Source organism: Stegodyphus dumicola, chromosome 3, assembly GCF_044657685.1.
Source record: "Stegodyphus dumicola isolate Sdum_Otavi_A_Nest chromosome 3, ASM4465768v1".
NCBI classification, from domain to species: domain Eukaryota; kingdom Metazoa; phylum Arthropoda; class Arachnida; order Araneae; family Eresidae; genus Stegodyphus; species Stegodyphus dumicola.
In genome coordinates this window covers 160,497,329-160,515,217 of record NC_140770.1, presented here as the reverse complement: position 1 = coordinate 160,515,217, position 17,889 = coordinate 160,497,329, and the positions used below count along the sequence as shown (strand labels likewise).

The following is a 17,889-nucleotide window of genomic DNA, read 5'->3' as shown; positions in this document are numbered from 1 at the left end:
TACTTATCAGGAGCAAGTTGTCAATTTTCACGACCTTTTCTAAAAACATTCCTGTTTGCGCAATGTGTTATCTGTTTTCTTCCTGGGGTAATACCACAATTTTAGTAATTCAACATTTAATGATGCCTCTTGCTGTTTGAATTTTTATTACTCTAACCTTACCACCAACTCCACGAAAAGTCTTGTAATATGCCCTAACACCCATCCACTAACAGAAGCTCATGTTTCTTAACTAGTACTAGGATACCAATTTTATTGTTCATTTATTCTGCCTTCCGTTTTAAATGCTGTTGTAGTGTGTTTAAATAGTGCCAACGATTCCATATCAATTGGACAGATCTGGTAGTTCGTTTCCATCTTGAGACTCTGTTTTCAGGTATATCAATTAATTTGGATTCTACAATAGCATTCAAAGGTCTTCCAATGAGAAAATGGCCTCTAGATCATTTACACTGGAAGATAATGGAATAATCGGACGAGAATTTAAAACAAACTCTATTTGAGTTATTACAGTTATTACCAGATTTAATTCCAGATTCCCACAACCCGCCAAAATTAGGTGTTTGAGGGGGGAGTAAACTTCTAAATGATTCCTTATTCAGCTAAATAATCTGTTAATTTTTTATCAAAACTTCTAATTAAATTGTTAATTCTTTGCAATTCGGCAGTTGCGCCAACAAAGTTTTATGTGTTGTTTGAGAAAATGACTGAGCATTTTCTGCATCGAGCAATAAATCTCCTTAAGGTGGCAATAGAGACATCTATGATAAGGTCACTCACTAGTTTGAGATACACTGCCTTTGTTGTAAGACAAATGAAAAGAGCTAAATATACATTATGGAGAGTTCCTTTCCTCTGTCCCTTATACCTAATAAAAAAAACAGCAGCAAAAAATCAGTGCCGACATGGTTAAAGGTGAGCTTGGTTTTACGTGCTGTGCAGGTAATGAACCCATAATTTGCTCAATAGTGACTGGTTTATTTTTACTACATGTTATACCTTCATGGGTAATCTTTCTAAATTTCTACTTTGTAACGACCAAAATTTCTGCCTTATAAAACACAATAATGCTTACAAACCTACGGTAACCGAACCTACTAAACTATTACCAATGATAATGTTCAGCAATTACTTTAGCTAAGTTGCATTTAACATGAAGAATTATTTGATGCTTTTATGAGACTTTTGAAATGGCCATCCAAAACAGGGGTCAAAGAAAGTAAATGACTTTTATTATTAAAGAATTTACTTTGTGTGAGGGAGTCATAATCTAAATAGGAATTACATTTTTGAACCTCTCTTACTATGTAGGATTCTGCTTCATTTAACGCTTTTGAACTTACCCACTCTGTTCCTCTCTGTGCTCCTTTCTGTTTTGCACACCTAGAGTTCCAAATGAACATGAAAATGTAACTAATAATATGTAAAAATTTTGAGTAACTGTTAGTGACATTTAGGACATAAACAATAATTTTTGAAGACAAAGTGCATAAACAAACAATGTCAGTTTTTTTTCTCAGTTCACTGGAAAATTTGTTTGTTTTTTCTAATTGTTCTAATTGTTTTTTCTAATCTTAAAGTCAATGTTCCTGTTAGGTATGATAACTTTCCTCAAAAATGGAGGGCCCTTCCACCAGAGCTAAGCATCATGCAGCTTGTCAAAATTCATTTTTCGGGAAATAAGGTCTGTTGGATTTTCTTCTGAACGCACATAACCCCACTGGCAAGTCTGCATTATTTCTTGGATCTTTAGATTATCTTCACTCTGTTAGCAACGAAAGATTTTAGTAAATGTGGAAGATTCTGAAGCCATGCTAGCACTATGGTTGAGGTCAACGTCTGCTGTGAAGGCAAATTTATGAGTACGAAATCTGCAAATAATATCAAATAGTTCATCTTAAACTAACAATAATCCATTCAATAAAACATCACTTAGTGAAATTCCAGTAGTCGTAGGAGCAGTGGCATTGAACACTACTTAAATTGAGTGCTAGGTTTATTGGGCCTGAAAACCCCATGATGATAAAGATAATATGAAAAATTTAGAGTTATCCCTTTCAGCAATTTCTTCAGAATGGCCTAATTTTTTACATTCTTTAATGAAATCTTCATACAAGGGTTTTATTGTGGGACTACGAGCAAAGCGTACGAGTAAATAATTCAATAGACTAGAAGAGAAACACGCTAATGTGACAATCAAAATCGTAAAAAACAACCTTATATTTAGCGTAGGTATAATGAAATACTCAATCGATTTCGAGGGCAGCTAAAGGTCCCTCCTCATCAGGAGAAAGAAATACATAGAAAGAAGAAAATAGGAATCACAGAAACACGTGGTGCTTATCAGCACTGCACGTGGTTATAGCCCCTTGCTCCCTATTTTAACTTCGCTAATATTTCTTTATGCTTGATCAGACAGCCTGGCTCAGTAAAAGTAGGCGGCCAGTGCAACTCTGATTGAAAATCTAGTTATAACCACGTGCAGTGCTGATAAGCACCACGTGTTTCTGTGATTCCTATTTTCTTCTTTCTATGTATTTCTTTCTCCTGATGAGGAGGGACCTTTAGCTGCCCTCGAAATCGATTGAGTGTTTCATTATACCTACGCTAAATATAAGGTTGTTTCTTACGATTTTGAAATAATTCAATGTTTTCTCTTGATTCGCCTAAAAGGCTAAGCCCTTTCTCCTTAATTAGCATTTCCAATATATATCTATCACCATCTTGCCTAAAGTGCATGCGAAGAAAGTGCTGTTCACAAAATTCCTCTGCCTGACTCTTCCCTTTTTTTTGTATCATTAACCCATTCAATCTCCCAAAACTTCAAACTCCTCAAACTGTCAGATAAATGACCCAGTTTCGACAACCCCACAATAATTATCAACATTGCCTTGCTGTGGCATGCATACTGACCCGCTAACGATACATCCAAAAACTGACTATTAGAGAATCAGATCTTGCATGTTTATTCTATTTGTTTCCAGTAAATCAAAAATACTTTGTTAGATAATGAAACATGCATTGGGACAGGTTTATAAAACTCTGGGTTAGCTATACCAATGGGTTGCAATTGTTTAAGATCAGGAATGTCTAGATATTTACAGGCATTATGGGAGTTACTTTTGTAACAACAAAAAACTGTAAGGTACAAATAAAACCTCTAGTAGCATTAGTGATGGATGCTATAGTGTTTTCCTTAATACCCATAACTGCATCACTAATACCTGAAAAAGAAGCATTTATTTTTCTTCTCTTCAAATTCAGTAATTCCATGCATTCTTTAGTAACGAAATTATTTTGAGAATCAGAATCAAATAAGGCCATCAGTGAAATAAATGTTCCATCAGCACCTTTCATGAAAATGAATGTAGTTAAAAGTAGAACCTGTTTGTTAGAAGAATTGAAAATATTCAATACAATAATGTTCATAGAATTTGTTTGGTTGGTTTCACTAGAGCAACTAACCACTTGGCCGCTTGCAAATGGAGTAAATGTATCAGCATCTGGAGAAAGATTACTGCTAAATTTATTAGTTTTGTTTGTGTTCTGATTCAATGTGCCATTTGATCTATCGAAATTTTCTTCACTTTGATCAAAATGCAAGAGCAAATTGTGGAATTTTTAACATTTTCTGCACATATTAGAACTTTTACAATCCTTGTGAGGACCAAAGATAAAAATTGTTTCTTCACCATTAAATTTAAGAATTCCACAGACTTCAACATCAAATTATCACCTTTACAATAAACACAAGTTTTTGAATTTTTTGAAAGTGACATAAGAGCTTTGGTATTAATTGAATGTTTCATTTCCTTTAGCAGAGGTTGTAATGTGATAGGGTGAGAGCACATTCCTTCATATAACGTCAATTTTTTAACTGTTTCTATTTCATCTTTTTTTAAAGTGATCTTTCCCACAAACAACAAGTATTTCTATCCAACTTTTCATTTAATAAACAAAGAATTAATGTGTCAGAAAATGCTTCCACATTTTACTCTAATGCTTCTAAGGGATCTTAAAACATTCATGTACATTATCGATAAATTTTAAAAGCGAAGCAGAATTACTTGTTTGTGGTATATAATATAACCTTTTGTGACAGAATTGATCAACTCTTTTTTATTGGAATAGCGTTCAACCAATAAATTTCATACTGTATCATAACTGGAATAGAATGAATGATATTTAACATGTCTGCTTTACAAGAACTCTCTAAATATTGCAATTTTTGCACATTAGTTAATTTACCATTTTCATGCACAGCTGTGGAAAATAAATCCTCAAATTCAATCCATTCTTTGATTTTCCCACTAAATATAGGAAGCAAGAATTAAGGCAACTTAACATCTGAAACAATTATGTCGTTACTCAAAAATCATTTTCATTTGAATAATTATTTCTTTGATTACAATTTTTTTTCTTTAATTTTCAAATGAATTTCATGCAGACTAGCTATTATATTTTCTTTTTCCTTAATGAATTTATCAGTTTCTTTTTCCTCAAAATGTGCAAATAAAGAATAAAAAATGTTAATTCCTTTTAAAAATCTAATGTTTTTTATTCATGCAACTCCAATAAGGAAATATCTACTTCATCAGCTGTTATTTTCAAACTTTATGATGATACTTTTTAAGCTCTTTTTGTTAGCTTTAATCATTTTCAGTTAACACATGATGAAAAAATAAATAATTTCTCACTTACCCTGACTGCAGACTACTCGGCAGCAAAAACGAAAGCAAACGATGACAGAATAGCCAATCTTGATTGTGTAATCCAAACAAAAACAAAAGTATTCCAAATGCCAAGTTAACTTAAGCGATTATATTTTTTACCTATGGCTCCACATTCCAAAAATGTTCGTGCAATGTGTGTGCATTTGTTACTTTTACAAACAGTACAAAATCAACAAAAAGTGAACTGTACTATTAATAATGTATTTTAAAATCTTAATCACATGCAAAGCCCTTTTCTAGCAATAACTTACTCATCCATCAACGACAACAACAAAAAACTGAGTGAGCATTATAAGGTTGCTGTAATGGTAGTATGTGCCAAGAAGAGAAAACATGAAGTAATTTTAAAGCTAAACTGTTCTTTTGACTGAACAATTCCCAAACTATCGCTACTTATCCTAAATTGGCAAATATTATCAACATATCAAAATAAAACAACCTTTAACAATTTAAAACACAAATTTTAATAACTGAATAAAGATTACATGATACATTAAAAAAATAATAAAAGACATTTTTGCGATATCCTTCAATACTTTTTTTGCGCTGTTTTTTGCCTTATGTACACAACAATCTGTTTTTGCTTTAAAAAAAAGAGAGAGTGAGAGAGATTTGCACAAACTTAGCACTGGTTCCTTTAGCAATTTTGTGGCAAAATGCTGCATTCCCGTAAATATTTTACTGCAAGTTTTTTCAATGCTGGTAAATTCCATAAATGCTATCTTAAATTGAGTATAAAGCAAACAATAGTATGATTTATCTATAAAAACCATTCTAATCGGAATAGAATAATAATTAAAAAAAAAAAAACACAAACAAAAATAGCAATGTTGTTTGACCGAAAGATTGTTATGAACATGGTTGCTTGAAGATTGGTTATACAAATGGTTGCCCAAGTTTGGCCCATTCTAAAAATCTGGTGACTTCTACTATATTGATTGCGATAATATGCATGTACCTATGTATTCTTTGCAACTGAGATTTAATTGTTTTTATTTTTAAAGCAACAAAGATTGCAAATCAATAAATATAATTCTGATGGGTTAAAAAAAAGGTCATTGCAATAAATACCATATATGTTGTGCACTAAATCTTTTCTGCATTTTTAATGAAGCTCTTGAAAAATAAATAAACATAATCTATATTAGTTAATATGTTGGCAAACAACAAAAATGCTGCTTGGTGAACAATCAACAAAATTCTATTATTTAAAAAACATAACATGTACATAAAACTTGCCTTTTAATTCATTGATAGAAACTGAAATTTCAATACCATTGTCTAGGTAATATATTTATTTGATAAATATATTTCAAGGACATAGTGTATGCACGGAAGAAGCTATGTAAAAAATGAAATGATGGTACATTAATAACAGCTGTAGTCACATGATGCTGAATACAAGTATGCAACAGTTGCCAAATGTCATTTTGCGGGATGGAGTTTCATGCTTGTTGCACTTGATCAGACATATCAGCAACAGTTCATACTCGATTTGTCATCTAATCACGTCCATCTATCAATGCCCAGGAAAAGTCCTCTGCCCAATTCGTTGAGGTGGCAGGTGATCGGATAGATGAAAATGGGGATGTCACAAGCTGATGCTGATAGACGTCTCAATATCTCTTGTAGTGTAGTCCACCAACTATGGAATCGTTTGAATCTGAGGATTTTGTGTCTAGAAAACGTGTTCCAAGCAGAGATTTACAACACCCGCAGGAGACCGATATTTACCTAAGGAGGATAACATTGCTGTGCCTCAGCTTATGGAAGATCATTTAGTGCCAACAGAAACGAGAATCTCAGCTACTACAGAGTGCAGATGCATGCACAATATAGGTCTGTATGCAAGACAACCAGTTGTTATGTCCCCTTGACATGAAGATACACAAGTACCCGTTTATGTTAGGCAAGATATCACATCTCCTGGACCAGTCAACAATGGGTGTCTTCTCTTCACAGACGGGTCCAGGTTCACATTGGAGAGTGATTCAGGTCGTCAGCTGATCTGGAGGGAACAATGTCCCAGATACAACCAATCCCACATCATGGAAAGACACAGTTGCAGAAGTGGTGGAATAATGGTTTGGGCTGGGATCTCTCTCGCTGGTCACATTGACCTTAATGTGTTCCATGGAGGAACTTTGACCAGTGTGAGATATCAAGACAAGATCCTTGATCATTATGTCCACCCATATGTCACTGCTATTGGTCCTGGATTTCTTCTGATGGATGACAATGCACAACAGCACCAAGCTCAGGTTGTTGAAGAAAATATTAAGGGTCACGCTAATGAGCAGAGGGAATGAATGACCAGCTCAATCCCCAGACTTGAATCCAATACAGCATCTTTGAGACTACCTTGGGAGGGAGGTTGCTGCTTTAAGTCCTCCTCTAAGGTTGTTAGATAAACTTGAATAAGGATTACTCCATGTCTGGTCATTGCTTTCCATTTAACTGACTGACAACTTAATTAACAGCATGGAACATCACTGCCAATATGTATTGCAGCTAGAGGTGAACACATTCCTTATTAGAACCCAATTTTAGAATGTTACAACCACATTTTACTTAAAAAAACTGTGATGTACTCTTTCTCCAAGATGGAATTTCTTTGGCAAGAGTGTATTTTTATTATTATTTGTAATTCATGTTTGTGTTAAATTTTAGAAACATTCTATGTTGCACCCATTAAAGAACTGTTTACTGAACATGTCCAATAAATTTTTTGTTTCTATGTTGCTTCATTCTCAAATTAGACCCCAAAAATATGCTGTTCCTTAACTTTTTTTGGGTGTGGCATATGAACTAATAATGCATTTTCTGTTGACTGTTTGAAAGCTTTGAATAAAATATAACAAACTGCATTGATTTTTATTCTGAAACTTACTAATTACAGACTTTTATAAAATTGCAAACAACAGTATGAAAACAAAAACAAAAAAATAAATAAATAAATAAATAAATAAAATACACGCATAAGCACATACAATATCTGAAATAATAAAAAAAACTACTGCACTTCTAAATACTCAAATTAGCAACTTATTTACACTGAAATAAAATATTTTTATACAGTCAAAAGTCGTTAATTCGGACCGCCATAATCCGGACCTCAAAGCTAAAATCTTTCTGCGCATGCGCATAGGCATTTTACTCGTGCGCCCAAGACATTTACGACTGTGCATATGCGTCTGCGCAAGTGCAGAATACGTTTTCGCGTGCGGGTTTAATGTATAACGGACGCTATAAGCTAAAATTATCTAATTATCTATTTCAGTTAATGTTGATGATTGCGTTGTTCCTTAATCTTCGAATTGGATCCGGCTTATTTGATTATGTCAAATAGAATTTCCGATGCTGGAGCTCCCAAAGGATCTAGAAAACGAAAGTATGTTTCGATGTCCATCAAAGAAAAAACGAATTGCTACAAAAAATGGATAAAGGCATATTCTTTGTTTATCAATTTCACGTTGCTCTGCGCCGGAGGGGGGGAGGGAAGACGTCGTGGCGCGCAATGAACTGGAAGTTGATTCGTCAACACTATCGTTATCTTCAGAGCAGATGTTTTTATTTTATTCGGCTTATAATTCCTTACTAAATGTAGTATTTAATTTTGATGTACTCCGTCTTTGATATGATTTAAATCAAATTCCTCGTCATTATAAATACCACGAATACAAATCAAATAGTTTTCTGGTTGCAATTTTCTAATTTCGGCTATGCGTAAGGTATGCTTTACGCATCCGCGCGTTCAAAGAAATGTTTAATAAAGTAAACAAATAAATATTAGGCTTCTTTTTTGGTAAATTTTGATACCCTTTAGATCATAATTGCTCATTATTTTATAAATTACGGTTTCATATTTTTAATTTTATAATTTCTGCATGCCATCTTACCAGATTTAAACTGATGATCTATAATCCGGAAAAATCGATAATCCGGAATTGCCGAAGTCCCGACGAGTCTGGATTAAAGACTTTTTTTTGACTGTACAATTAAAAATCAACACATTACACAAAATACTTTTTCAATTAAAATGTTAATACAGTACAAAGTAGAAAATACAGATGTCCAATAACCAGAATGATTTATTATCCAGAACTACCATAAAACATTTTTTCCCCTTTGCGTAGTGTCTGAATTCAAGAAAAAGCAAAAATACCACAAATTGATTTTTCTTTCAATTAGTTGAGAAGCATCATTATCAAATAATCTTGCATACTACTTTAACATTTAAAAACACTTGCCAGCTAGGGAGCCATATTTTCATTTTTGCCCTTGAAAGTTCAATAAAAAGGGGATAGCACTTTTTTTTTTTTTTTTTTAATTTCTCTTATCTAGCTTTATACACAACAAGTGAATAGTAAAAGATGCAAATGATTTGTTTTTAAAGAAATTTTCAAAATTTTCAATTTTGAGATTTAAATTTAAACATGGTTAAAAAAAGACCTTTTTTTAAATTTTAAATGCATGATGATGTACTTACTCAAGTATTTTGTTACTGTTTTGGGAACACATCTCAACTGTAACATTGGTACCATTAATCTCTCCGTTTCCACTGGTTTGAGATGGTAGAGTTACTGTATTATTCGGCAGTTCAGGTGCAGTAGCTTTTATAACGCTCTGCATGTATCTATTTGCTTGATCAATCAACGAAGCAGTACCTGGCATTTCTTGTGCAAGTTCAGAATAAACAGCATTGTAATTTCCATTTACACAGCTTTCTGCTGTAGTATTCTTTTCGTCCTCTTCAGGACATTTCACAACTGGATAAGGAGAAACGTTCTGTTTTCGGCGAATGGTACGTTTACGTTTTGTTCGCCTGTTGATTTGCAGCATTTTTATCAAGTCAATGTCATAATTATAACCAGGGAAAGATTTACTGAGATTTAGAAACTTTATACCCTAAAAAGTAATAGGAAAAATACATATTTAAATCAACTATTTAGTAACAGCAGCAACAATATATTAATATAGAACATGGAAGATAATACAATTAGCATTCGTTTAACAAAATTTCGGTAATCTATTATTGGGGAATGTATGTATTTACGCACGTGTGTACGTATGTGCACGCACATATATATACGTAAGAAAAATAAAGAATATATAAAAGATTAAATTAGCATTGTAAATTAATTTCCCTTCTCTATTCTAAAAATAGTAACTTCTCTCTGCATTGCGTCATTTCGAGACTATTCTATGTCATATGATTCTTACGTAATTATGGTGATGTAAACGGAACTAAAACTCTTAACAGCCAATAATAATTTTACAGCAATATTAACCATCCAATCAGAATGCTTTGAGAACCAAAACTATATTGTACTCACTCTGACTTGAGATTTCATCCTGAACGTACCGCACTTGCTTTTCACGCTTTCGCATACCTACACTGCTGTCTGTCTGCTCTGCTTTCTTGCTACAAAGTTATCAAAAATGTAAGCCTTTTGGAACAGGTACATTTAATGTGCCGACTTGTGTGTAGCCATAACAAGTTGCCGAAAATAAAACTTAACATTTAATCTGCATTCGCCTCAAATTTTCCTAATCATTATGGATCAACACTTCTACGCAATCAAAATTCCTGCTCCTAGTTATTGCTTCCGAGTTTGAATTTATTATATATATATATATATATATATATATAAACACAATAATATATGCACATACATACAAATATGTATGCACATGCGTACTTATATATATGCATACATTAACACACACATCCATTTCTGAATCTGGTCCCAATAACAGAAGAGTACCAAAATTTCTTTAACTTTAGAATGTAAAAAAATAAAAATAAATAGTAAGTATGAGTAAAGTGAGATGAAATATAAATGCATTACATGTGCATAAACATATTTAACTCTTTGTCTTATTTTTATTTCTCAGAAGAAAACAGTTTAATATCATGACTTGAAACACATATCAACAATTTCTTTTTATTTAGCAGAGCAACTACTTTTCAATGTGAAAGCTCTTTTGCTCTGAAAACCAAAAACATGTTGCTTTGCCCATTCATTAATAATATGATTTTGTCTCCTGAAAAAGCGAATATTTTTCCCTAATAATAATAATAAAAGGAAATATGCTGAAAAAGTAAACTCCTGCATTTTGCTCCATTTTACATTTTAAAACTGATTAAGAATCAATATAGAAGATACGTTAAATATTTTTTCTAATCAATCAGAAAGCCGAAATAATAGAGACGAACGAGTTCCTCATGTGAAGAAAATGAAAGATTCTTTCATTAAAAAAGGACTTGCGTATTCAAGATAGCAGTTTTATCGTTTATATTTCATATATTCACAAGTCAGTTGATAACAAAACAGAGAAAATCATAAAGCAAGTATATAATGAGTAGTTGACATTCAAATGAAGTTGAAGGCAGTGAAATGTTTGAAAAAAATATGTTGTGACTTCATGCACATAATGATGGCAATCTCGTTGCACTGATGCAAGGTTTTCGGGAACATGCTCTGCAGCATTTGGCTCTTCATTGCTTAGTTGTGCATTACGCAATAACTCCAATGTTAGACTCTCCGAAGACACAGATTCTGGAGGGTAACTATTTTATTTAACGCAGGTCACTGGAGTACACGCTGCAACAACTTCACCTTCCCTAATGATTTTCTCTTTATCACTGATGCCGGCAACTTTCAGTGGGATAACTGTCTTCAATAAGTCGACTAGTACCAAGGATAATAGTACCCCTCCTGGGGTGTTACAGTTCTTGGGATATTCCAATACACTGTACCGGAAATTTCCGTTTTTGGCTATAGATCCACGAAGTACAAATTCTGTGCTTGCTGGTACTGTGATATTGTTTTGAGCTATGATTTGGTAGACAGATTTAACTTCTTCATCATTAATTCTGAACAGGATTATGCCCTCAGAGGCAGAATGCAAATCATCATTTTTAAAAACCAAGGAAATGTATTATATTTCCATAGAAAGTTTAGTTTAATTCAAGTATGCAAGGATCTTTAATATTTGTTATACAGTACAAAGTCTAATCCGGACTCGTTGGGACTTCGGCGATTCCGAATTAGGAGTTTTCCCGGATTATAGATCATCAATTTAAATCTGGTAAGATGGCATGCAGAAATTATACCATTAAAAATATAAAACCATAATTTCTGAAATAAAGAGTAATTATGATCTAAAGGGTATAAAAATTTACAAAAAAAAAAAAAGCTTAATATTTATTTGTTTACTTTATTAAACATTTCTTTCAATGCACGCATGCGTAAAGCATACATTATGCATAGTCAAAATTAGAAAATTGCAACCAGAAAACTATTTGATGTGTATTCGTGATATTTATAATGATGAGGAAATTGATTTAAATCATATTGGAGTACATCAAGATGAAACACTACATTTAGTAAGAAATTATATACCGAATAAAATAAAAACATCTGCCCTGTAGATGAGGATAGTGCTGACAGATCAACTTCTAGTTCATAGCGCGCCGTGACATCCCCCCCCCCCGCAGAGCAACCCGAAATTGATAAACAGATTTCGGAATGGTTAGAGAAACAAATCAACTCTCTGTCACTTTCTTCATGCCTTTATCCATTTTTTGCAGCAATTCCAGTTTTTGTTTGATGGACATTGAAACATGCTTTCGCTTTGTAGATCCTTTGGCAGCTCCAGAATCAGAAACTCTTTTTGACATCGAAAGTTCAAGCTTACTTTTTATAAAATTGCTCTAACAGTCTGCAAAAAATAATAAGCCAGATCCAATTAGAAGATTAAGGAACAACACAATCTGCTACATTAACAGAAATAGATAATTAGATAATTTTAGCCTAGCTTATACCATCCGTTATACATTAAACATGCATGCGTAAACGTATTATGCGCATGGAGGTCCGGATTAAAGACTTTATACTGTATATGCTGTGTGATGGTAGGAGACACTACCAAACATGATACTTAACTTTAATTTTCCTTCAGTGCCAATTTAATTACCAGATATAGTCTGGAGGATAATGCAGGGCAGTGTCCAGATGAATTTACCTTCCAACTGCTGAGTTAGTGGCCATTAATAAGTTTTGCTCCTTTTTGCTGGGAGCAGTCTTGGCTTCCATGCCCTGGGGTGTTCAGCAATTCCTTGGCATTGGGCCTTTAGCATCGCAGTTCCAACACTTCAGAGTCAGTATCTTGTCACCCCTAATCCATTGCAAGGCATTAACTTGCCTATTTAAATTGGCTAGATGAGTAGCTTTGATTGGGTGGTAGTCTCTATGAGTTGCTTGCTAAGCTGCCTCGAATTTCTTGGCATACACTAAAGTACCTTTTTAAATCCTTGATATCTGCCAAGGGCTTTCTGTATCTCAGGATAACGGATGCTATTGATGAAGTAATGCAGGGACAGTATTTCCCCTGGTTTCTGTTGGAAAAGGTCTGATGCCTTTCAACATCTGCAGCAAGTTTTTGGAGTGTTTCTGTACACTTCTGTTGGTGAGATTTTAGTTGAAGCCTGCTACAGTCTTTTAAATGCTTCTCACCAAAGCACAGCTTCAACGCACAAGACAAAGCTTTGAAGTTTAGCCACTGGTTTTAAGGAACAGTTTCAAGGATATCCACTGTATCTGCTCTCAATGAAGCAGCAACATAGTAGGCTTTAGCTTTGGAATCTCATCCATTTGCACTTGCCACTGTAGAGAATTGCATCTTGTATACATGCCACAAGGTGTTTCCATCATATTTGGATATCTTTAGAGAGGGTCATGATAACATAGTTTCGAATTTAAAGGCATTAGATTTAAGGCCAACTGTCGTTATGGATTTCTTTAAACCTTCAACTTCCTTGGTGATAGCAGCAGAATCTATCATGCATTTGTTGCTTGATTTGTTGGCAGATAGCAGAAAATCTTTCTTCAATTTTTCAACTATGTTTTCAGCCATGTCTTCAAATTTGTTTTCTATTACGGCAGTAATTTCTCTCTTCATTTCCTCTCGACCTGCTTCAATCTTTTCGTGAACAGACTTGATGGTCCTTTCCATCTTTTCTTGACCTGCTTTCATTCCTTCTTGTCTCACATTCATCTCTTCTTTAACAGATTTTTGTCATGCTTTCATCTCTTCCTTGAATGGAGCATAGGCTGCCACAAGATGTCTTAATTGCTCCTCCATCACTCTTGACAATGACATTCAACCCCACTCCTGACACCAAAAATTGTTGCATGTATAAGGGTTCATAATAGATTGAATGTATAATTCCAACGATAAATTGATAAAATTTAGTTTTTCAAAAGAAGCACTTAAAATTAATTTAGAAGTCAAACAACAAAACTCAGCATTATATTTGCATATTTTCACAGAATGTAAAGATGGATTTTAGTTTTCTTGTTTCATCAATAGAGATGCCAGTAGCTTTACTCCCATCCAGCCATTCTTATCTCGTTCATTCGTTTTTGGCAGCTGAGAATGATGGTTTGGTAAAACCATCAAAACTAGTCCTGTGAAAATTTGCAAATATAACGTTGATTTTTGTTGTTTGACTTCTAAATTAATATTTGTTCGACATGTTATTTTTACCTAAACAATTAAAAGTTCTGGAACTTGCCAGAAAAATAGTCGTACAACTCTTCACAGTATCACAGAGTAGAATCAGTAATTAAACTTGAAACTACTATGAATGCTACCCAAAATGCAATGCAAAGTACATCTAAAGAGCGAAACCAACCCTGAGATATCTCAGTATTCTGATTCATGCTGAACTAACAACTGACAGCAGATGCTCTCTCTGGTCTTACATAGTTTTCACCCGGCCGCCGAGTTACACACAGTACCTTCTGCTTCTCAAAATTACTGGAAGGCAGAATTACAGTTACAGCTATATAAAGTATCAAATACAGTCCTTCAAATACAATATTCATTACATTTATATAGAGACCAGACCAAAATGTTGTTAAGTTTGGTGATTTCTTGATTACTTTAAACTGAATTCTCAAATTTTATCCTCAAATTAAAAATGCTACACATAAGCATATTTTCATATTATAGAAAATCATTAAAAAATATATGCATTGCAAAAACTCTTATCCTGAAATCCTATAACAGACTTATTTCTCATTTACACTCTCTATCAGTCAATTCAGCTTACTGACTAATATTTGTTCGACATGTTATCTTTCTTTCTTATTTATATTTGTTACGACTTCTATTAGCAGATTTTTCACAAAATAACACTAAATAATATTTTTTAATGTTTATAAATAAAGCTATCATAATCTATAAAAAATAGCTGTTGTATAAAATGTACCCTTTTACTACACAATTTGCCATCTTAAAGAGAAAGTACATATGTCTCAATCAGTTGTCTCAAACTGGCAGACCCTGAAAGCAATTTTATGCAGCACATAAAGACATTTCAATTGTGGCACTGTACAGATTTTAAAACTTTAGTTATATGAAGTCTGAGTTTACACTATTTTCAGAGCCATTACAAATAAACATAAATAACACATCAGAAAATCTACAAACAGATAATTTTTAGTAATTTTTCTTTCTTCCATAATTTCTAGTATCTTCTCTTTATCAGAATCTAAATGCCATTAAGTGATAGTAGTAAGAATAAAAAGTTTATAACTATTTAAATACGAATATTTTATTTTATTTTGAAGAAAAAATTAATTAACCCGGGAAAACGCACGTGGGTTGTTTCGGCATCCCACGCTAAAAAAAAATTGCTGGCAACATTTCCCCATAATCCAAAATGGTTAGGTACATTAGCTGCTCCCAAGATCATGTTCTATACATCTCGAGTTGAAATGGCAAATTCCGAGCATTTATTGTGGTTTAAATATTAGTTTGGGATGTGCCGACACCCCACACATGTTTTCATGTTGCTACTTTCGGTGTGAGCCATGGCGTGTGCAAGTCGCTCTGTTCGGTCTTTTCCTCATTTGATGTATGATCAAGAAATGAAAAGACATAAGAGACTATAGAAGAAGAATTAGGAGATTCAGATATGAAGATATACTTAGTGATCATCAGTCTGAATTAGAAGAAGAGTGTGACTCTTCAGAAGACATTCCTTGTGATCAAACTTACCATCTTATAGGTAAAGATAAAACAACAAAATGGCAGAAAGAACCCTTTCGAGTTCAAAGACACATGGCATCATAAAAAATAATAAATATCATAATACATATATGTGGTATCCGTAAGTGCAACACAGCCACCAGAGGGCCTCACTTATGCACCAGCAGCGAGAGTGAGATGAAAGAGAAGTATGACATATAGAGAGTCTTCTATCCTACGTGAAGGTGGTAAGATGTTCTCCACAAGAAGGTTGTAAGACGCAGGTCTACACGTGAAGGTGTTAAATAATTAACTTTATGTTTCCACGAGGAAGGTGGTAAATTGAACTGCATAATACGACAGCAAGTGCAAGTAGGCACTAAGCTACTCTGTTATAAAATTGGCAAAAGCTATCCAGAATCCTGTTTGTATTCAACGGCATTGTGACTCGATTTAACGTACCTTTTCTCTGTTATTTTTATTAAATGTTCTGCGGTGGAAAACGTTGGACTAGTTAATTGACCCTTGCAAAGCATCTTCAACTTCCCTACCACAGAAAATCTGGGAGCTCGGTCAGGATACTTGGATACTTCAGAGAAGGTACTGTGAAAACTTTGGTTTATTTCTTTCTTGAAGATAGTGATACTTTTGTTTCATTTTTAAAATGAGTTTCTTAAATAATTTAAAGAAAAGTGATTTAAATAGTAATTGCGGAACAAATCAAAGAGACTGTTCCAGAAAATGCTAAAAAAGATGACATTAAAAAAATTATCCAAAATTCTGATGCCTTCAAAACGAACGTTGAATTTGTTCGTGGCGTCGTCAAATCGATCGCTGAGGATCGGACGCCTACAACAAGTAATGAACACTATCTGGTAGAGATTGAAAGTCTTAAATTAGCTCAAATTGAGAAGCAGATCGAGCTAGAAAATTTAAAATCACAATCATTATCAGGTGATAGAAGAAACATACAGACTAAAATGTTGTTAAGTTGAAGATATCATTAAAAGTGTCAAAAGCACTAACTATAGCTGTACCCCAGAAACTGGAAGCTCTGCATTTGTCTTTTCAGTCACTTGAGAAAGATTTTACTACTAAAAGCATACCAGTGGAGTTAAAAATCAGAAGTGTTGATTAATTTATTAGGTGATAAATGTAATAATGTTTCTGAACAAGAGATCGCGGATTATGATAAATTAAAAACTCTAATCTTGAAAGAATTTCAGCCAATACCACGTGAATGTTTGAACAATTTTAAAAATGCGCAGAGACATTCATCTGAATCGCATGTTCAGTTTGCGTCTTGACTCAGTGCAACTTTTGGTTATTATTGTAAGTTAAGAGTGGTAGATGATTTTAAGAAATTGTGTGATCTTATTGTATCTGATAAGTTATATGAAACTCTTGATTCTAAAACAAAGGAACATATTAGTATTCGGGAGGGTCAAAGTTGGTTCCCACCTAATCAATTGGGGAGAGAATGTGATTTATTTTATTCATCCAGGGGTAAATTTTTAGCTGATACCAGTAACATGCGAATCGAAACTCCAGAAAATAAAAAGCTTAATATTTCCAAAAACAATCTTAGAAAAGCTCAGAGCAATTTCAAGGATTCAGGGAAGCTTATAAATCATAATACTAGTAAAACAGAACGTATTTGCTATGTATGTGAGAGTAAATGGGAATTGTTTCATTTTGCGAGAAATTGTCCCAAACGGTTAGAAAAAGAGGAAAGTTTGTCTCAAAAAAAGGTATCAAGGTATCTGAGTTAAAGATTGAATCGAATAATGCAGCTAGAAATAAGTTAGAATTTACTGAACTGTTGATTGATGGTAAGAAAATAAAATGTTTAATAGATTCTGGAAGTGAATTGATAGTGGTAAAGAAATCTCTTTTTCTGAATAAAATATCAAGTGGATATATAGAACTCAAAAGTTCGTTTGGTCATGTGGTTAAAGCGGAAATGGCCAAGGTTTATTTTTTCTTTATGCAAAAGCAAAAAACAAAAAGAGATAGAAGCAGCAATGGTTCATGACCTAATTACAGAATGTGTCTTCACCTTCAAGAATTACACCTTCGAGTCTAGCTTACATCTCTTCTGAGGGAGTAATAT

General features: G+C 33.5%; 1 protein-coding gene across 3 annotated transcripts in view; it reads right to left on the bottom strand.

The window, feature by feature from the left end:
• The window catches only part of dx (deltex E3 ubiquitin ligase), a 59,647-nt gene that overhangs the window by 19,921 nt on the left and 21,837 nt on the right, over positions 1–17,889 (bottom strand). For all 3 annotated transcript variants that reach the window (XM_035355311.2, XM_085813562.1, XM_035355312.2), the window contains exon 3: positions 9,223–9,641. In XM_035355311.2, the coding sequence (XP_035211202.1) occupies positions 9,223–9,641 (419 nt within the window). The remainder of the gene's footprint in view (positions 1–9,222; positions 9,642–17,889) is intronic.